The following is a 22666-nucleotide window of genomic DNA, read 5'->3' as shown; positions in this document are numbered from 1 at the left end:
GTCATAGTTTTTAGTCTGTGCCATGGAAGAAGCAGATGGCTGCAGCCTTCCGCCACCTTCTCCTTTGCTACGGTTTCCACCTCAATCTCCATTCCCGACATCAGCCTCAGCATCAGGACTGATCGAGGGCGAAGACTGACGAACCGCAGGGGCAGAATCGGCGAGGGGGAGGCCGGAGGAAACAAAGCGGAAACCCCCCTCCTGTCGGCTGGATGTGAGCGGATCATCAACCGAGGGAGAAGCCCGGCGAAGAGGTGATATGGACCGAAGCATCGGAGCGAGCGCGGGGCCATGTTCAGTCCTCCTTTTTGTCTTTATTCTGTATTATGAGCAGGCGGCAGCGTAGAGGAGCTAGTCCTGCCCAGAAAGGAGGAGGAGGAGGAGGAGAGACACGCAGAAGGGTGTCGACGGAGCGAGGCAGGGGTAGAGGAGAGCAGGAGGGGAGGAAGGGAGCAAAAATAATAGAGTAATATTACCAGCTTCTTATAATGGCGGCTAAATCGGACGGGGTCCTGAAGATGAAGAAGAGTGACGTGGCCTTCACTCCCCTGCAGAACTCGGAGCACTCCGGCTCGGTGCAGGGACTCCACCCGGGCGGCCAGCCCGACTCTGCGGGCACCGGGGACGGGGACTTCGCCAACGGGGAGTCGCGGTGCTGCGGTGGAGGAGGCACCAACTCGACGTGCCTTCGCCTGGGCAGGGAGCAGCAGAAATACACGGTGTGGGACTGCCTTTGGATCGTAGCCGCAGTAGCCGTGTATCTGGCCGATGTGGGCACCGACGTGTGGCTATCGGTCGACTACTACCTCCGCCGCGATTACTGGTGGTTCGGCCTGACGCTCTTCTTCGTGGTGCTGGGCTCCTTCTCGGTCCAGCTCTTCAGCTTCAGATGGTTCGTCCACGACTTCGGCACCGAGGACGGCGCAGAATCCGCCGCCGATTGCTCCCACATGGACGGGAATAAGCTCCTGAGCGGCTCGGCCTCGCACGGCGACGTTACCGCTCACCACCACCCGGCCACGCCGCAGAGACAGGCGTCGACCGCCAGCAAGAACACCACGACCAACAGCACGGCGAGCACCGCGGTGGGCAGCAGGAACAGGAAACGGTCGGCCTACTACTCCTTCTGCGTCTGGTTCGGCCAGTCCATCATCCACATCCTCCAGCTGGGCCAGATATGGAGGTAGGATGCAGGCTGGGATGGAGGCCTTGGGATGGGTAACAGGGATGGTGTGTGAGTATGGTGTGTGTTTGTTTATGTGTGTGTGGACTGAATGAATGAATGAGCAGAGGACTGCTCTGACAGCAGTTGGCACTCTTGGCACCATGGTGGCCTCTGAACGATGCCAGCTCATACAGCATGGCTACCAGCTGCCATCTTTAGCTGCTCCCCTCTACAGGGCCAACACATGGGGTCACTTCTCTCCTCTGCACCCTCACCTAACACAAGCTGAGCAGGACTGATACCTCTCCATCTTGTATTAAAAACACAGGGGAGCTGGTCCTGGTCTGTCAGCAGTGAACTGACGCTGATGGTATTTTCCTCTCACTGGAGAGAACCTCCACGGTTGGCCTAACAGCTACTGGATGAATTTGAAAGAACCTTAACTCAAGAGAAGCCACACATGGAGGCAGGTTGACAACAGTCATATATTAAATATCACCCAGCAGAATCACAAGTGAAGCCTACAGCCAGACTCTCACTGTCCTGTCCTGGTGTGCTCATAGGCTCCTGTACAGCGACCAGTGCTGGAAGAGATACTCAGCTTCTTTACTTCACTAAACATAAAAATACAGAAGAATCAGTCATGAAGAAAGACCCTATGATAAATGATTGTATAAGAAATTATTGGATTGTTAATACTATCTTTAACATGTAGCAGCATCTTCCTGCTGTTGGGTGTTTTAATCTATGACAGTGCATAAGATTTTATAAGCAGATCTTTTGTATAGCCTATAAAACTTTTAATTAACTAGTGATCGCAGCTGTTTCCCTCTGAAAGGTAGTGGAGTAGAAAACGGCTACAAGTATCAACTCATTATTTTAATTATTATTTTCCTGATTAATCATTTTGCCTACAAATATTAAAAAATAGAGGGAAAAAAAGGTCAAAACAATTTACATCTCATACCTGAGAGTCTGAGCTGCCACATTCAAACTGAAAGATATTTAGTTAAAGACTGCAGATATTATTTTTGATGTGACTGACTAACCAGCAGCCCTCTGGTTATACTATCTGATTATTTCTCCACACATTCATTTTCTAAATGTCTTTGTTTTTCATGTAAATGTTTTTGCAGAGGCACAGTAATCGGACACCTTTAAACAATGACGGTGACTCATATTGTAAGATGCTCACTCTTCAGCAGCTGTGCTGGAGCTCTCCATCATCTCAGCGCAGATCAGATCAGCTGCCGTGGAACTATCAGTGATCACAACTGCCTTTTACTGTAACGTCGTCTGTACCATGTTGGCCCTGAGTATACTGTATTACAGTATGTACTGTAGATATACAGTGACCATACACAGGAGCGGGAGACCTACATTTAAAAATATAAAGGTGGTCACTGATTACCATCCTGCATGGCAAAATATTTCCACCAAAACTGAAAGCTGCGCACAGCAGTGGATCACTAAATCTCCCACATCCCCAGAACCAGAGCACAGGACCTCAGGGTCCTCAGCTGTAGCTGTGGCCCTCACTCAGAGCCCCCCCTCAGAGTATTGCTGTCTGCTTCACCTGACCTGGGCTGCACGTACGGTCTGTAGCAGCATCCTGCCCTGTGACGGTGTGTAACCGGTCTCTGTCCTGTCTTTCACTGTCTGTTTCACTGGTGCAGCAGCTCTGTGACACTGAACGGGAATCAGCAGGTATACAGTTTTCAGAGTTCATCAGTTTAACCCTCTGTTGTCCATCAGAGGTGACAGACAGTGGAAAGAGTTTGGAAAACACATCAGGTGAATTTTCGTATGTGTCGCTTACTGTTAATTAAAAAGAACACAGGTTGCATTTAGTGACATTCATCTCAGATTATCCTTATGAGACGTCTGTTGATGTTTGGTACAAACCTAACTTGCAAACCTACATTAGTGTGGAATAGAGCTGAAACAGTTCACCAACATTTTGTAGATAATTGACTAATTATTTAAAAACAACATATTTTCTGCTTTTCTCTGTTTTCTATCATTGATACCTGAATCTCTTTGGTCAACACAAGACATCTGAAGATGTCACCTTGGACTTTTTCACTATTTTCTGGTACTTTAAAGACAAAATGATTTAATTAAAGATGAGTTGATGCAAACAGCTGCTGGTTGCAGCCCAAGTGCAAAACATTTGATGAATCAAAAAGCAGTTTTGAGCAGGGGTTTTCTTCTTGGACACCTTCCACACAGGTGGACCTCCAACAGTGTCTGATCAGGCAATGAAACACCAGTTTCCACAGATAATCAGAAGCTCTTACCATCTGTTGTTCAATGCAGGGTTGTGTAAATAGTGAAATGTTTTTGAGGACGGTCACTGCTTCTTCTGTTGTTGGTGGTATGGCTCTTCCTGTTCCTCTTGATCAGTGCTGCAGCTGTTTCTGCTCGTGGTCAGTATCTGCAGATGCTCCATCTGGTTTCTTCTTGTTGACGCAGCTCCTCGCCATGTGGAGCCATGTTGAATCAGACACAACCCAGGACCAAAGTGAGGAAGTGGTGGTGATCACAGGTTCTTTCATGACCCTGTTCATGAACCCTGATAATCACAGGTGTGATCTCTGTTGTACTGAGGTTGGACTTTGTTGTCTGTATTTTCAGTGTAGTCAATCTACCCTTTTTAATGACACATCAGATCAAATATCTACACTTCACAATAATACAGTTACTATTTACCATTGTAGTGATACCGCACAGTTGTACTCAGTTTTGTTGTGTTCTGTGTGTTTATTATCTAATGAATTTTCTGTAGATCGACTAACCGACTGTCTCAGCTCTCCATACAACCCAACTGCTACTAACATGATTCTGTGCTACCTTCTTATAATTGTCTAAAAACTCTTCACAATTCAAAAGTAAAACTAATTACTAATCACCAAAATTTGTATCAATACTTTACACTAGCTAATATCATAGTAGTGCTCTGTGCAGCAGGTTACTATGGCCCATAGTTACGTTTTGTTGCTAGGCGACATCTGGCGGTCATAGTAATTATGACAGGAGCAAAGGAGGAAGTCTGGTGACAACGCAAGAGACTGATGTTCGAGCATGTGAAAATTTATGTTGAATTATTATCCATGACCGTTCGATAAAGTCAACCATATTGTTATTATTGTAACCATGGCAACAAGATCGTCTAATGTTGTGGTAGGAAGTACTTATTTTAACCCAAATCACAACATTTTCCTAGACCTAACCAAGCTATGACCATTATTATCATAACCATGGCAACGATGTTCCAGTACGCCGCTGTCAGTACAGTCTTCATGTTTATTATTGTAACCATGACAACCATAGTCTAATACCCCTGCTGCGGTAGGGATGCTATTTCAGGAGACATGGGTCGTATCAGAGGGTCGGAGTAAACGACCTGTGTGGTTGTTCATGTGTGGTCGGAGGAGGTGTGTCCCCCACCCGGCCGCGCCCCTGGGTCCCGGGATCATGAAGCATGCGCGTCTCTGAGTCAGGCGTCAAAGTCGACATGTGAGCGGTTTGTGGGTGACGTCACTACAGTCATCAGTAAACCGCTGTGACTTCACTGCTGTTCACAGAGCAGCTCTGAGCAGCAGGTCTACTGTCTGTCACTGTGTGTGTCACTGTCTGTGAATGAAGAGGTGGAAGAAGAGAAGTGGAACAGTAACATTCTAATCATGTATATTTTTCCTCTGGGTTTTGCACTGCTGAAATACTTCATGTGCTCCAGTGTGTCGTGACTGAACCAGGATTTCTCTCACACTTCATGCCTGAGTCTTTCTGCCTAATATTAGAAAATGAGGGTGTAAAGATGACAGAGCAGAGGAGGAGTTGGGACTGTGAGGCTGTGACCGGAAGCATCGTGTTTTCAGGTTGTCCACCTCGGAGCTGTGGTGACAGTGTAGATCGTTGTGCTGTCGGCTTGAAGATGTGTGTGAAGCACATTGTAGATTTGTAGCTTCTCTGCAGCACAACAAGAATAACGAGGCTTAACAAAGTCAAGAACTACATGTATATTACAGAGTCTGGACAAACATGTAAACTGCAGCTGATTGGTTGGTGGATGAAAACAACTGTGAGGTCATTCTGACTGAAGGTAATCATGTTAAGATGGGAGTATTAGAGCCACAATGAAGAAAGAAATCTCAAATTTCAAGAATGAAGTCATGATAACATGAGAATAAAGTCGTAATTTTGAGAATAAAATCATAATATTTCAAGAAAAAAGTCTTAATAAGAAAATAAAGTCATTATTTTACAACAAAATTGTCATCATATTTTGAGGAAAAGGTTGTAATATTGCGAGAAAAAAAGTCACATTACCAGAAAAAAGTAATAATATTTGGAGGAGGAGAAAATACTAACAGGAAAACAGTTAAAAATCCACAATAATATGTATAAGTTGCTTCAGAGAGTTTTTTTGTGTAAAGCAGATGGTATCTCTAGGTTTATCGATCCCACTCGCTCTATTTGTTCAACAGTCTGTTTGTAAAGAAATAAATAACACATCTCTATTTTTATTTTGTTGCTGTTTCACCCATAAAACAATCTTGAAGCCCAGAGAGACGATTTACAATTAGAGTAAACAGAGTAAGAATTAAACACTCATGTTACTGTTTTAAGCACGTAATTAAATGTGCAGATCAATACATTACTGTATTATATTGAACTTGATTATCATGCTTAGTTGGTGTGCAGCATCTTAAAGAGCTATTGATGCATTTTACCTTTATCAGAAAAATGACAGCTCCTGCAATATGGATATTGCGAGTTTAATTATATTTGATTAAAGGGGACTTATTATGTTTTCCTGGGTTTTTCCTTACCTATAGTGTGTTATATAGGTTTTTGTGCATGTAAATGATCTCCAGAGTCACAAGGATCAAAGTTTACATCAATGGCAGAAACTCTGTGAGGGTAAAAACCCAATTTTCTCCTTTGTATAAAACGCCTTGTCTGGGCTCCAGACATTACTTCCTGGTCCTATTGACATCAATACTTGGCACGCCCCCCCCCCCCCACACAAGGCACAGCACATAACTACTTATAGTGAAGAGTTTCCATTAGTTTTGTAGCCATGCCGAAAAGACAATGTTCTTAATTTTCTGCAGAAATCTTCTTCCATTTTTCCACAGTTCTCCACTGCTCCAAAAATTATAATGTGAACCCGCACTTCAAGGAGGACTGCTTCAGAAACCCCGCACAGTTAGATGCTTCATTTTCACAACAGTTATTTCTGTATCCCCACTTGATGTGGCTGAACAGGGGGCTCAGCCTTGCAAGCCTGTCAGTCTGCATTTTTGGTGGATGTTACAGCGACCCGATCACGACCCGATCGCGACCTGATCACGTTAGTAAGAAGCAGCATAGCAAAGATATAAATGCTTAGATGTTTGTCAGTGTTGACATGCTGTACCTCATTCAGCTCAGATAAATTATCCACAGTTTAACTGTTGAGTTAATTTTTCAGTAACTATGAGCACTAACGTTAAATTCATTCAGATTTCCCAGCATTGTAAACCAGCAGGAGGTGAAGCGGTGGAGACTCCCTACCTGTGGACCGTCTGTTCCTCCATTATTTATATTCCTTTAGTAAATAATACCTTTAATATTCCAAGTTATGAATATTGTCATCCGAAGTTTGTTTACACAAGACATGCGGGACATGTCGTTGCCATGGTAGTTGCTGGCAATCTGACCAATTAGAGCACAATTAGAGGGGGGGAGGGCCCTGAGCTCTAACAGAGCCTTTCAGACAGAGGGGGAAGAGAGTACGGTATAAAATGTACAGCAGAAGAAAAGTAATGTCTTAAAGCATGTAAATTTATTTACGTAGACACCAAGAATGACAATTATGAACACAAAAGATTTCCATAATAGGTCCTCTTTAATAGTTCAGCTCTTATTTTTGTATTTTGAATTTCACTGGTGAAAGAATGAATCCTTGTTACATATTGTGTTTGGTGTATTAGTACTGTAAACATACAAACCAACTGATTTAGTGTGGCTGCAGATTCTCCCCGTCCTCTGTTTGTAAGAAGTATTAAGTTGGTTCCAATAGACAGTACAGTACAGTACACGAGAGTACTTACTCATCTATATGAGAAAGGGTGTAAGTACTCTTTATACTGTCACTGGTGCTGTCCTCTGCCTGCTGAGCACCAACAGCGGACAGACTCAGTCAGACAGCAGCTGGTGAACATGGACCATCAGATGTTTTCCTCAGTAGCAGGAGGAGACCAAACACAGAGCTAAAAGAGAGGGAACACTGGACGTGTAAATAGACAACTGCTGCTGTGCTTTCAGTTTGTTCTGGAGTAAATACTACAGCTTTAACAAGTATCTTGAAAATGAATTGTAAACTTAGTAGAAGGTCTCCTGTAGGGTTAAAAGAAACCAGTGCTGACTGTTGGTAGGAAATTCACAAGCTTTGTATGTCCTAGCATCCTTCCTGAACCCCGAGCACTTTCTGTGGCAGTAACAATAATTACCTGGTAGTCATACACGTGTCCGACCAACGTAGTTCCACACAATAATCCATTCTGCTTTCGTTGTTGTTGAAAACTCACACGTCACAAGCAGGTAGAATCCACTGATGTTTCTTTACTAAAATAACTAAACATGATCGGACACAGTATGAAAACCATATGATTCCACAGCTAGTCTAGCCTCCACTAGATTCCTTTGTTACACAGCTTAACTGGAGTAAATGTGCCAGGTGCACTCTCTTAAAGTGACGGTACTTGATTATCAAAGAAAATCAAATTTAAATGAAAACGTGTTTATACATTATGATTAGTTCACATTTACTTTCTAAAATCCAAATTCGAAATTTACATCTTGGGATATTATAAGAAAACTGTGAGAAAAATATCAAGGTAATCTTTGTCTCATACAATATAAGAATTCACCCATCTTCAAACTCACTTTCATTTTCATCTATACTACACACCTGTACAGTTTCCTCACTGTATTTTGCAGGTTGTGACACTATAATGGTGACAACATCTGTCCACGGACCAACAGACAGTTCTGTGCTAGTTTCTGTTACAGTAGGTGTATCCAGGACCACGTTTTGCCATGATGACACACACACAGACTCACAATGTGACAACAGTACCAGCAGTTGCGGCTGGTATAAATGAATATAAATAAGTCAGTACAGTGCTATCTTATTTCTCAGTCTCATCTGAATCAGACCTGTGCAAACTGATGTTATCATTACAGGGAACAATGTGAAAAAGGCCTAGGACCAGAGTGTACCCTGAACCCTCCTCTGACACACTGAAATGGTGGCTGATGTGGGTTCACTAGGGTGGACAGGAGTGACAACATGGCTGTAAGACTGTCAAGTCCTGGACCTGTCCAAGACTGAGCTCTGTCCAGTTACATCTGAGAAAGAGTCCTACAGGTCTTCAATAACCACTCAATATCAATTCATTTAAAGGGATAGCTCAGGTTGTTTGACGTGGGCTTGTGTGAGGTCGTCATGCATAGTCAGTGTGTTACCTGCAGTAGATTCAGATCAGCGCGCGGCCAGGAGCACCGGCACAGAGGCAGAGCGATGTGTGGCTTTGTGTGCATGGGGCCAGCAGAAAAACGTGTTTTAGACACTTTTAACAGAAGCCCACCAAAACAATCCAATATCCGTTTGAATGTACGCTTCATTTAGAATATTTTCAGTGCTTTATCTTCCCGTCAAACAAAGTGAAGTTTAGTTCTTTCTGATTCACTCAGCTGACCTGCGGCTGCGGCATAATACAATGCGCTCTGTTGGTGCGCTTCTGTGTAGGAATACAGTAGTTCAGCGGTTGAGAAAAATGTACCAAAGGAAATTTCTGTTTTAATAAAAAATAAAATATGAATAAATTAATTTTAGTGTTTCCCTCCACTACTGTTATGCAAATGTTAGGAGTTGGTTCGTCAAGAGCAGTAAGTGGCACTAATTTTCCAGTCAGGTGCCATTATACCACTGCAGAAGAAGAGGGTGCAACGAGATGACGAAATTAGAACCTCAAACAAAGGAAAACTGTGTATGTATTTGTATGAAAGGCCTGATAACTCTGACTGTAACTGTAGCTGGTGGGGAGTATGTAACCACTGTGGTGCATTGGCCAGAATGCAGGGATGTTGGGATGTTCCCCCAACTTAGGTTTATTAACAGCAGGTGAGGTTTCTGCATGTGTGTGTGGTTTATTTAAGTAATCATTAAACAGCTAGGGTGACCAGATGTCCCTGTTTTCCGGGGACAGTCCCCATTTTTGGTGGCCTGTCCTTGGCTGGAGCTGTCCCCGTTTTTAACTGTGAATAAAACAGACAGACGTCTAGCATTGTGCTTGTTTTGGCCAACAGAGGGGGCTGGCTGCTAGCTATAGCAGTTTAGAAAGCTAAAACCATCAAAACAGTTATCCAGAGTTATCCATAAAGTCAAACATAACCAAAGACCCCCAGCTAGAACTTGAAAAAAATGTTTTTATTTTGGAAGAAGTGAAGAAGAAGAAGCTGCCTGACTGTCTGCAATGAACTGTACATGACAAAATTACAATGTTTAATGAAAAATGCTTTTGATTCTTTTGATCAGTGGACCCTTACTAACTAAAGGAATATAAATAATTGAGGAATAGATATAGACAATAGGACTTCACGGCTGCTTTAAAGTTGTTGTTATATCAGCCGTCCTTCACCATAGTTTATTATAGTACAACAAAATACATGAAACCAGGACTGTCCCCCTTTTTTATTTGAGGTAAAAATATTGGACATTTTAATCATATATTGACTGCTAAACTAGAACTGTCCCCAGTTTTCATTTCAAAAATCTGCTACTAGTAACATAACTGACTCTCTATACAAATTACATTAACCTAGTAGGTAATTTGCTAATTAGCAAGTCACTGGTTTACTATCCCTGTTTTAAGTGTTAACATGCAGCTAGCGAACTTTATGCTTTATTATAATAAATAATATAAAAATAATAATAAAACTCGAGGCACAGAATATGTATAGTACACAATTCTACCTACATGTTTCTGAAAGCACACATACACCAAATGACTTACGGATGTAAAACTTACCAATGCATCCCTTCTGTCTCACCCACTTCCCACCACATCTACAGCTAAACGAAAAACAATATGAAACTATTACTGTAGGCTAACCAATAACAAGGGCTCTGATTGGCTGGTCCCTGCCACCCACAGAGTGCCTAACCTACTGTAATACACAAATGAACCTTCATCACAGTATTAATGTGATGGAAAGCTTGATGGCGTAGAGCTGCACACTGGACAACGGAAATGGTTGTGTCTTGTATTAATTCAAAGAATGTTACTGTCTCCTCATTGGTCCACACATGCCTGATGTTTTTTCATCTCTCCTGGAGCGGAAGCTCGAGTGACATTTACACCAACTTTTCCTCCTCTCCCAACCTTTTTTTATGTGCAAATTGAAAATGTGCATTAAAACCAGGTAGATGACTCTTTTACTGCAAAAAAAATGTATTTGGAGAGAGATGGTAACTTACGGCTCTGTGCAGAGATGTTCTCTGGGGTCAGTTCTTGAATGTCCTCCTTAATCCCTCTCTTGCTCCATGACCTTTGACCTCTTCCAGTGGATGCTGAGTGTTTTGGATCTGGTGTTCGCAGTCAGCTGATGTTGTCATGGAGATAACAACGGTGGGTGTATGATGATAGGGATGATGGTGGTTAGTGCTGACTCCTAGCGACTAAAAGGCTGTGGCTAATGATCTGAAAGAGTCCCACTGGGATGCTATGACATTTTCAAATCCTGCACACAGGGCCTTTAATTTTATCAATGTAAAAATTCCTATGTTCAAAATCAAAATCTCTCTTGGTTTTGGGACTAATAAAATAGATAGATAGATAGACTTTATTTAGGGGAAGTTAAGGTGTCCAGCATCAGTAATAATAATAGTTAATAGTAAGTAATGAACAATAATATTTAAATTAGTCCAGTTCATGATTCACTTTCTTTGGCTGAGGTCCAAGATGGCCTCCATTTTACATTGCATGCGTCTCTCCACAACAGTCCTGAGTGAGTCCAGACTCCTGCCAAGCGCAGACCCAGCCTTTTTTACCAGCTTGTCCAGTCTCTTTGTGTTCATGTCGGACATGCTGCTGCCCCAGCAGACTGGGGCTAGATCTACAAAAGTCCATGACCATCTCCTTGGTCTTGGAGGTGTTCAGAAGGAGGCAGTTCTTGTAGCTCCATTCACTGAAGGCCATCGTCAGATCCCTGTACTCCTCTTCCTGGCTTGTTGCTTTTCTAGGATGTAGCCTCTTGAGCTCTGCCCTCACCTCCTCTGCTGTAAAGGACAGGAGACTTGACCCCAGTGTGGAGGGACTTGCAGCTGCAGTGTCAGGTTGTGGAGGAGATGCTGTAGGAGAAGCTGCAGCTGAAGCAGTGGGAGAGAGAACAGGTGAGGCTGTGTCAAACCTGTTGTAGAACAGCTTGAACTCATAGTCCTTGTCTACATCACCTGATGCTACTGATGAAGTAAACAGTTGTACACAGACCGGTATCAGTTTTAATTAATACACTTTCTGTGTTAATGTCTATACAGGATAACCAACCTTCCATTCCCCCTATTCTCCTCCTCCTCCTCTTCCTCTCCTCCTCACTCAGGTTGTTTTTAGAAAGCTCTCCCATGACTCTCTGCCGTTACACAACATGCCAGCTTCCAGTGCTGCAGCAGTCTGCACATGTTTGACCTGCACTACTTGATTTCACTTCCTCACTCACTCACACAAGACACACTGGAACACTAATGCATATTCAAAGCAGTGTCTCCCCCAAGATCAGCCCGGGGGTGGGGGTGGGGGTGGGGGGTGTAGCGGGGCATCTGTGTGAGGTATATTTCTATTTATTGAAGTACCAGAGCGCACTATAAACGGTTAAGTTGTGGCTTATTAAGAAGGTTATGTAACCACTGTTCCTACGGTGGCAGGTTTACACACATTAGTCAGCTGTAACTGATCAGATGTTAGACTGGCTTTATGAACAGTTTCATCATGTTGAGAATATGACAAGCTTTCATCTCCAGCAGCACAAACTGTCCAGGTTTAATAGGCTGACTTTAATGTTTCTATGTAAATGCATCACAGATAAAGAAACATCAGAAGAGTGAACGATGAATGAAGGATGATTTCTGCTTTTCCATCTTTACTACTTAACGTTAGCTTGCTAGAAAAAAGGTTGTCATTCAGTCATTACATCTTCCATGTCAATATGACAACTTTGACCATTCAATTTGTTTTTATTGGCTCTTGCACAACATACAGTTTAGTGATGATTGGATCTTCAAGCACTTTGAAAATATATATGAGTTTAACTTGGATTATTTGACTGCGAATATTGTATTTCTTTACTTGGATAACTAGAATTACCACTGGTTGTATGCTTCTGCCACTCAGACTAGTTTCAGGTTACATCCCTGTTTATCCAGAGTCATATAAAATATTAGCTATTTGTGTGAAATTTTGTTATAATTGCTGTGTGAAGTCTTGAGTAATGGCTAGTGTTTTTTGTTTTCTGAGGTATATAGCCAGTGCGGAGTCATAAAAAAGTGGCAGTGTGTCATTCTATTGCGCTCCAGCAGCACTACACCTGTGTTGGTGAAGTGAGCCCAGTCCTGGCTCAGTCATGCGCACCCTGAATGTCAGGCACACAGAGATGGCCTGTAGTGAGACTGACACAACATGGCCATTAAAAATAATATGCATGTTTTGATGCTTCATTGGCCCAATGATGTGGTGACCCAACAGGATTTGTCCCAGTGTGCCCAATGGCCAGTCTGATTATGAAGGTTTTTGTTGTACCTGGATGGTGCATGTGCATGGTACACCTGCGGTCGGAGTGAATATTAATAGGTATTAAAAATCTATCTGACGTAAGTTTATATGTCCATATCCCCTCCACCAGTGCCTGACAATCCAACCAACCTTGTCAGCTACTACAATGACACACTCTCCCCTAGTCTTGATCAGCTGACTCCCATCTAAACCAGAACAGAGTCACATTCAGCCCCTGGTGTACCTCTGTACATCATCAAATGAATTCCTGCAAGCTCCAGCTTGAAAGACCCATCAAGAAAACTGGGTTAACTGGTTTAACAGTCCATCTCTAAGCCTACAAAGATGACCTTCAACTGGTCCATCTACCACTCACATTTCATACACTCTGACTAAACTAATCACAAGGTTCACTTGTCTACAGTAAACAAACTTCTCAGCCCCAAGGATCACACGTCTCAATCCTTCACAGTCGACAAGTGCAATTTTTTCCTGTTATTCTTCCAAACAAAAATAGACAGTATCTACAGCAGCCTCACCATCCCCCCTGTCTCTGTTCTCTCTCGTCCACCCTGTGGAACTTTTCAGCCTTATGGTGGGTATGAAAAACTAGTACTCTACCCCATCAACTCTTGTTAAGGACTATCTCTACACTTATCACAGAAATCATAAACTCGTCTCTGAGTTCCAGATCTGTTCCACAACCACTCAAACTGGCTGCTGATGCTCTCATTCTCAAAAGCCCTGGACTCAATCCAGAAATCCTGAGAAATTTCCAGCCCATCTCCAAAATCCCTGTGAGGGTGTCATCATTTCACAATTCAAAGTCCAACTCATCTCCTAAAATCTGTTGGACCCATTTCAATCTTGATTATGCACACAGCACAGAGTCAGTCCTCCTCAAAATCACTAACAATCTCTGGACACCTCAGTATTCTTGTCCTTGACCTCACTGCTGCTTTTGGCAGCTCATCCTCAATCTCCATCCAGCATCATCGGTACTCCCCCCTCCAGGCTAAGGTCTTATCTCATAGATAGGTAGTTTATAAGCATCAGTAACTGCACCTCTTCTACTCCTCTGTCCTAAGGCGTCCCTCAGGGTTCAGTATTTGGTTCTCTCCTGTTCATTCTCTACCTACTCCTGGTTTGAAGCATCATCCATCGTTATGGATTATTAAAACCTGATTCATCTTATTCATCTGTTGTCCAAAAAAATGTTAAAAACAAATAATTTAGTTACCATGTTGCACTGGGTGACATGTTTCTTCATCATCACGAGCATTATCATGGGACTAATACTGAGACAGGAACCCAAGTCATACTCGAATCTTTTAGACCCTGTGCTGAGAACCTGAATAAAGACCTGAGTTTTTATTTTTGCTTTATTTCATTCATCCATTTCATCCTTAATTACACACATCACCAGGCCAAAGGCCTCAGTATCAAGTAATTCAAACCAAGTGCTAAGCGCTTGTCAGTTCATCTGACACCATCTGAAACCCCCTCTCCCACACTTTCCAAAACAGACGATCCAACATTCACAATCTGTTAAGAGGTTTCAGGTTTAATGTTTCAGGTGAACATAGAGTATCCCATTGGTCAGTCTTTGGGGATCGGAAGCAATGTCAGTAAGTGTCAGCTGTGATGTCATACTTTGCCAGGATTGCCTCCTTCACTTTGTCGTAGCCTTCAGGACATAGGTGCTTCAGACTTTACCTGTAAGCAGAGGGAAGAGGCAAACAGCCAGCTCATCTCTGGACCACCAGCAAATTTGTTGTGAGGAAGTATTTGATGTCATCATTAGGGGCTAATGGGAGCAACCAGGGTTCCTTGTGGCTCTGGCCCCTTCATGTGAGTCATTCTCGTCATCATCAGCAGTAATCACTCTCTGGAGTGGTGGCCTCATGTTGGTCAGACCCGACCAACATGAGGCGTGACAGACCTATCCTCTTGAACTGCATTCACCTGGTGCTGAATTTGTTGAAACTAATGCTGCTTGTTTCCATCTCTACTCTTGTTGAGAATAATCTTTCTCCATCTTCTGGTCTCTGGCTGCCTGAAACAGGATGAGAGGTTTAACCAGACCTGCCAGCTCCTCCATCTTTGGGACTACTTGCTGCCACGGCCTTCTGGTTGCCTGATTATCTGTTCTTCTTCTTGGCCTGGCTTATTTCCACCTCTGCTCATCATACCTTCCCACTGCAGCATGTATCCCACTTTTGACATCTAAATCTAAATCTAAAACCACAACTAAACACCTAAATAACAATTCCACCACATTATCTCATCCTGTTGTTTTTCTCAGAACCTTGGAAAGGTGTTTGGATCCCTAGGGATGTGTTTGCCCGAAAACACTGGAGAGGACACAGGAAAAGACATGAGCTCCCCATGAGTACATTACATTGCACCTATACTATTGCACTCCTATTGCACCATATACTGCGGAGAGAGAACATTTCCACACTTGTTAACCAAACATGATTTGTGACACCAGTGCTTTGTTTTACAGGCTACTGTCAATCAAACACAAAGCCGCCGTTGCAGTGTCTGGAAGACTCAGAACCATAAAATGTTAAATTATTCAATAAATACTCAATAACTAATAAACAAAAGACATCTTGTGTGTAACTGTCAGCTTCTTAAGTGCACAGTGATAAACAACTGCAAATGTGCCTAGATGAAGTGCCCACTTTGCTCGAACACTGAGTGCAATTTATCCTTTGCTGGTAATAAATGAACTCTTTGTTACAAGCTAATTTAAAGCATACTGACACCACTATGCAATAGACAGTAGAGAGATGACAGGAAATGAGAAGCAGGTCTGTGGCAGCAGAGGAACCAGTGACGTTGAGATTCATGCTGAGAATCCTAAACCTTTCAGCCTCCCAGTGCCTTGACCCAAGACTTACAACTTTACTATGAACCAGACAGGGTGAGAAATCATTTAATTGGATTTGAATGGATTGTTCTATATGTTGTTGAGTTGTGTTCTTACATTATCCCAAATGTTTCTATCAATTCTCAAACCAGAGAAATCTCTAACCCTGAAACACATTAGGGCAGGACAGACAATCAACAAGGAGGGAAACACTAGACAAAGACAGGAAGCAAACTTACATGAGACACACAAGGGAAGTGATTACAAAATAAAACTAAAACAAATGTCCAAACATAAAGAGTCCAAAGGTCCAACGTGTCCATCAAGGTAAACCATGAAAGACAGAAGCTCAAAATTGTTTTTTTTTTTTTAATCTTATTATTTATTATTTTAGCTGAGTAAATGTTGAATAGCTGAGCTGCTGGAACAATCAAACAAAGGTTAGCATCAATCTCAGCTCCAGCTCTTCCCTGAGTCTCTGTCCTCCGTACAGCGTCGCTCAAACACTGACTTTAAATGTCAAACTGCTTCATTCAGTGTTTTTAACAGTTAAAATGATTGCCTGAATCACGGACACTGAAGAAATCCAAGAGAGGAGCTGACGGTAATGGTAGTGAAGACAACAACTCCCATGATGCCATGTTACTTCATGATGTCACCCATTGCCGTCTTTTGTTATTATTTTGATTGAGAGAGCCCGAGAGGAAGTTACATACTGTGCGTGGCCACATATGAAATTGTAGTTCAGATGGTTCATGAGTGGACCCACCTGCTCCTAGACCAATTCCTGCACAGCATAGACAAATGGTCCATTGCCATTAACGTATGATCAAACAGAATAAATCATCTGAATCATCTTGGATCCGTAATAAAATGCTCATCATCTGAATATCCAGATTTATGTGTCTTTGTAGAGTAATATTATCATGGTAATACTGGCAGTACTGATAGTGATAACCTCTCTTGAAGGCTGAATATGAAACTGAATGACCTTACTCTTGTTTTCAGTGGATGTGAGTGAAGCAGTCAGAACTGGGACACCTTCAGTCACTGAATGACAGGTTAACAAGTCTTATCTGTAGACTTAGAAAGACCTCAACCAACACACACATACACACACACACACACACACACACACACACACACACACACACACACACACACACACACACACACACACACACACACACACAGTGAGAGATGTGTCAGGTCCATCTGTCCACGAACAGGCTGCAGCTTTAATGCCCTCGGCCCAGATTTAATTTTCAAATTCTTTATTGACAACGGAACTTCATTTCACGGCCCATTAGCATGCTGCTAAACGGCCGCCATGTGTTGGTGATATTTCAGAGATAGAGGGAGAGGGACAATGGAAATGAATGAGGGAGCCTGACAGAGAGAGAGACACACACACATAGAAATGTAGGCCACAGACAGAATAAAAGTAGAAATGAATTCACTTCATTAACTGAGCTCTTGCCTCAGGTCTGCAGTCTACAGTTGGAGCTGAGCTGCCAGGAGCTGCAGAGTGAGCTGCTCAGGCGATGTCCATGTTGCAATCCAGCCTCTTCTGATGAAACCGCACAGTGAAACTTAAGTTTAGACACAACAGCTCCACAAAAAAGCTGACATTTTCCTGCCCTTGAAAGGTACTTTACCTGCTTTTGGAGTTTATTATAGTGTTTTGTGAACATGAAGCAAATTCGAGCTATGCAGCATCTGCAGGATTCAGAGTAAGTTTCATGATTTTGTGTGCACTGAAATCTGCTCTCATTGTTTTTTCCAGGTGTTAACTTTAAACAGGTGAGGTAGGCTTATGTTAAATTAGAGACTGTCCTCCTGTAAAAAATCGTGCCCACAGGTCGCCTGTGCACCTGGTTATTATGACCCTTAGTTAGGTTTTGTTGCTAGGTGACATCTAGTGGTCGTAGTAATGATGACAGGAGCAAAGGGAAAAGTGCGGTGACGTAGTATAAAGAGAGACAAAGTTCCATTCCCATGTGAAAGTAGCTGTTTATATTGTAACCATGACAACAAAGATTGTCTAATGTTGAGGAAGTACTTTAACCCAAATCACCATCTTTTCCTAAACCTAACCAAGCCATGACTGTTATCATAGTACTGTAGACAAAGGTAGCTACGACTGCTAAAGAGCAGCTTAACAGAGGCTGAAAATCTTGTTTTTGTGGTTTAACTTCTCACTTTACTGCACTGATGTAGAAGTGTACTCCAGGGTGTGTTGGTACACTGTGGCATCATTTTGGGGTGTGGTTACAGGGGCCATAGAGCACGTCTCTGACCATACCCAGTCACAGGCAGGTCAGAGGTGAAACAGATTAACACAGCTCTTCAGTTATTCTTCAGATATTTAAGCAATATCACACACAGGGAGTGATGTTGTACTGAATATCAGCACGGCTGTGATTCGAGGCTGCAGGATCTTTCTGACTGATGCTGAGGCATGATGTTTCTCCTCCAGGTATTTCCACACCATCTACCTGGGCATTCGGAGCCGCCAGAGTGCTGAGACGGAGCGCTGGCGTTACTACTGGAGGATGGTCTACGAGTTCGCAGACGTGAGCATGCTGCATCTACTGGCCACCTTTCTGGAGAGCGCTCCACAACTTGTGCTGCAGCTGTGCATCATCATACAGACACACAAGCTGCAGGCTAACCAAGGTAACACACACACACACACACACACACACACATACACATCTATAGATCCAAAGAGACGTTAGTGCGTCATAATAAACGATAATCATATACATAATAACAAAACAGAGGCAAACAGATGCATCTATTGTAAATAAAAAAGAACAATATAATCGTGCAGATCAGAGTAATTAATCAAAATTTGTTTTAGAAAACAAGCCATTGCCATTTTGCAGATTATAATCTTTATTTTATGTCATGTATAGAGCACTTAGTTACCAAGTGTTTGACAAATGCAAAATAAAACTATATATAAAAATAAAAAAATAAAACGAAACAAAAAATCAGCAGATTTCAAAGAGAAGATAAACAAATTAAAAAAAACCAGTACAGAGTCATTTTAAAAGAAATAAAAGCAGCTCAAAGGAAAGTTCAATTTACGTAAAACCAGGAAAAGCTTTGCGACAAAAGTACGTTTTAAGAAGAGACATAAAGGAGGCTACAGACTCAGTCGACCTGATTTCCTCGGGCAGATCGTTCCAGAGCCTCAGGGCCCCGACTGCAAAAACTCTGTCCCCTTTAGTTTTCAGCCTCTGAACAGACAAGAGACCCGAGGATCTCAAGGTTCGTACTAGTGAGTATGGAACCAGGGGATCAGAGATATAACGGGGAGAGAGGCCACAGAGAGATTTAAAAGTAATCAATAAAATCTTAAAATGTATTGTAAAATGTACTGAGAGCCAGAGTGAAGAGGCTGAAACAGGAGTGATGTGGTCACGTCTCTTGGTTCCTGTTAAAGGTCGAGCAGCAGAGTTCTGTACAGTCTGGAGACAAGTATAAAGACTGTTGCAGTGATCCAGATGTGATGAGCTGACGGACCACGGGATGGCCTCTCTCTCTTTAAAAGTTAAAAAGATCATGTTTTATAAATGAAACAACTGAAATGAAACGTGTTTTATTGTTAGATTTTGTCTCTCACCTTATTTTTCATGTATCACCCTCAGCTCAGTTCAGAAAACTATGTTATAATAATTTATACATCTGGTCCCATGTGTGAAGGCAAAGGCCTCTAATCAGACATCATTATCCAGAGACCCAGAGACATATTTCATGTTTTTATTTATTTATTTATGATTCTATTCTATTCTATTCTATTAATACCAGGTGGACAGACAACATCATCCAGTTTTAAAGATACATACTTCATGTTTTTATTTATCAAATTTTTTATAGCATCGAGTGCAGAAGAAGCAAAATGTGCAATGATTATATTCTTTTCTATCAGGTGTTGGTTTTCAGCTTCCAGTCGTTTTAAACGTGTGTAAAACCTCATGTTTGACGCGTCTCACCAGTCTCACCTGTCTCTTCCATCTCACTTATCGACAGTGGCCTGGAGAGCTCAACACACTGCAGCTTAAAAAACATCTTCATCAATCTGACAACACAAATACTCACAACGCAACCGAATACACAACCAAGTCTGAAAATAGCACAGACAGCAACTGAAGTGTTCCCAGGGAACATGAAGAAGTGACGAACCCGGCTGGGACGCACTTGTTAAAAACAGATATCTGCAATAATATCTGAATCATGTGATGTTATAATCAGCCAAACAAACATTTAGCTCATTTTCTGAACTTGTTTGTGTTTTCTTAAGTTGGAGTGTGTTGAGCTCTCAGGGCCGCTGTACCTGTCTCACCTGTCTCACCTGTCTCACCCATCTCACCTGTCTCACCTGTCTCAACTGTCCCACTTACCTCATCACCTATGAAAGTATCAGGCTTAGATGAAAACATGTTGTGCTGCAGAGATCTTTGCAATCCAGGACTCAGGACTGACTCAGGTCGATAGGAACCTTGTCCATGAAGTGGCTGAATTCATATTGTATTTATCAGTGTTTGTTCAACAATGTTGTAAGCTAACAGTTTCCCCCTGCTTCCAGTGTTTGTGCTAAGCTAAAGTAGACACATCCTGTACCAGTCTTTGTACTGGACTCACAGAGATTTTCATCTACTCTACCAGATAAGTCTATTTTCCAGAGTTTCCCTGTAATATACAGTATGTGTGTCCATGTGCTGCAGGTATGACAGCTGCAGCCTCCCTCGTCTCTCTGGCCTGGGCCCTGGCCTCCTACCAGAAGGCCCTGCGAGAGTCCCGGGACGACAAGAAGCCGATCAGCTACCTGGCCGTCATCATCCAGTTCTGCTGGCACTTCTTCACCATCGCAGCGCGGGTCATCACCTTTGCCCTGTTCGCCTCTGTGTTCCAGCTCTATTTTGGCATCTTTATTGTGCTGCACTGGTGCATCATGACCTTCTGGATCGTCCACTGTGAGACTGACTTCTGCATCAGCAAGTGGGAGGAGATTGTGTTTGACATGGTGGTGGGCATCATCTACATCTTTTCCTGGTTTAATGTCAAGGAGGGAAGGACAAGGTGAGTGTTTGATGTACACCTGAAGTAAAAATGTTACAGTGGCAAAAATCTTTCAAATCTTTCATTGTATTATAGAACTTTACAATTCGGTATTTTCTTAATACTCTATGTTTATATATAGATATGTCCTTTGCAAATTAATTCTGTATCATTTTTATGTTTCACTCATATGGAAGTAACCTGTTAGAGCTTCGCTTTTATATTTCAGTTCACAATTCACAGTAAAGCTACAATAACTAATTCAAATAATTTCCTCTGTATTTTAGCCCTGCCATAGACAGACCACATGCTCTTGCACTGGGACGCTTGACTAGAAGCTGACACTAGACTGAAACCAGCTGACACTAGACTAAAACCAGCTGATACTAGACTGAAACCAGCTGACACTAGACTGAAACCAGCAGATACTGGACTGAAACCAGCTGACACTAGACTGAAACCAGCTGATACTGGACTGAAACCAGCTGACCCTAACTAAGACCCAGAGAGTTAGAGAGGATCACCAAAAACATTAGGAATCATCCTCTACTAATATAAATGTGACTATCAGATGTTAAGGTATCTGTGTTGGAGGGATGAGGCAACTGACCAGTGCAACACTCCAACACAAGCACTTCCAACCACACATCTGTCCAGCTTACTGACTGAGTTTCATTCTTTTTATCACGTGTCTGTACAGGTGTCGATTGTTCATCTACTACCTGGTAATCTTGGTGGAGAACGCTGCTCTCAGTGCGTTGTGGTATCTGTACCGGTCGCCTCACACCACCGACGCCTTCGCAGTGCCGGCACTCTGCGTCATCTTCAGCAGTTTCCTCACTGGAGTGGTTTTCATGCTCATGTACTATGCCTTTTTCCATCCCAACGGGCCGCGCTTTGGACGTTCGCTGAGCGGCCAGGGCCTTGACCTGGACCCCACTGCTCAGTTCTCCACACTACCGTCGGAAGGTGCCACCAACTCATTGCGCTCCAACAGAGGCGCCACCACAACTCTGGAGCGTGACATGGGGAAGTATTCTGAGCGGGATGGCTGCATGCCAGTGTTTCAGGTACGACCCACGGTGCCGTCCACTCCTTCATCTCGCGCTCCGCGCCTCGAGGAAACCGTCATCAAGATAGACCTTTGCAGGAACCGCTACCCAGCCTGGGAGCGTCACGTCCTGGACCGCAGTATTCGCAAGGCAATCCTGGCCATAGACTGCTCCCTGACTCCTCCACGGCTGCAGTACAAAGATGACGCTCTGGTGCAGGAAAGGTTGGAATATGAGACCACTTTATAATTCCACCCTGCTGTCAGAACCTGTACAGGGCTCATACGTCATACAAACAGCAACAGAAACTGTGGCAATAAGAATTTGTTACTACTAGCAACGTCACTCTTCATCTCTCACTCCCCTTTTTTTTCCATCCTTTGGCATCAGCGTTGGGCTCCGTTGGTGATGATTAGAGGAGCGATTCAGCACAAAGTCAGCTGATGTCGCTGGATGTATCTGGGTTCTTTGTAGGGTTGTTGCTGTTATTTTCATTTCCACTCATCAGGGAAATCCTGTGTGGTACGAACTAAATGCAAATCCACAGAGTGCTTCGACACTCAAACCCTAACCCTACAAGAGGCTGATGCACTGTTTGGTTGGGATAAAATCAAATTCACATCCACCCAGATGAGTTTTAACTCATCACATATTCCTCTTTAACATGAATGACTCCTGAATT

At 42.9% G+C, this 22666-nt stretch overlaps 1 protein-coding gene across 1 annotated transcript; it reads left to right on the top strand.

Annotated features, from left to right (window-relative positions):
• Positions 1–455: 455 nt before the first annotated feature.
• On the top strand, positions 456–22233 carry xkr4 (XK related 4). The gene is made up of 4 exons (XM_022761856.1): positions 456–1183; positions 18342–18541; positions 20599–20953; positions 21633–22233. Exons 1-4 carry the CDS (start codon positions 489–491, stop codon positions 22231–22233), a joined length of 1851 nt encoding a protein of 616 aa, XP_022617577.1. The 5' UTR covers positions 456–488.
• Positions 22234–22666: the final 433 nt, after the last annotated feature.

This window comes from Seriola dumerili, unplaced genomic scaffold (genome assembly GCF_002260705.1).
Source record: "Seriola dumerili isolate Sdu_G_001 unplaced genomic scaffold, Sdu_1.0 BDQW01000432.1, whole genome shotgun sequence".
Lineage (NCBI taxonomy): Eukaryota > Metazoa > Chordata > Actinopteri > Carangiformes > Carangidae > Seriola > Seriola dumerili.
The sequence above is the reverse complement of the archived record's forward strand: the minus strand, read 5'-3'. Positions and strand labels throughout refer to the sequence as shown.

Bases quoted from the DNA above. Each gene is read 5' to 3' on its own strand.
- xkr4 (XM_022761856.1), top strand. From the start codon at position 489: ATGGCGGCTAAATCGGACGGGGTCCTGAAGATGAAGAAGAGTGACGTG. The intron at 1,184-18,341 runs GTAGGATGCAGG...TTTCTCCTCCAG, and splicing joins CAGCTGGGCCAGATATGGAG to GTATTTCCACACCATCTACC. The intron at 18,542-20,598 runs GTAACACACACA...CATGTGCTGCAG, and splicing joins CAAGCTGCAGGCTAACCAAG to GTATGACAGCTGCAGCCTCC.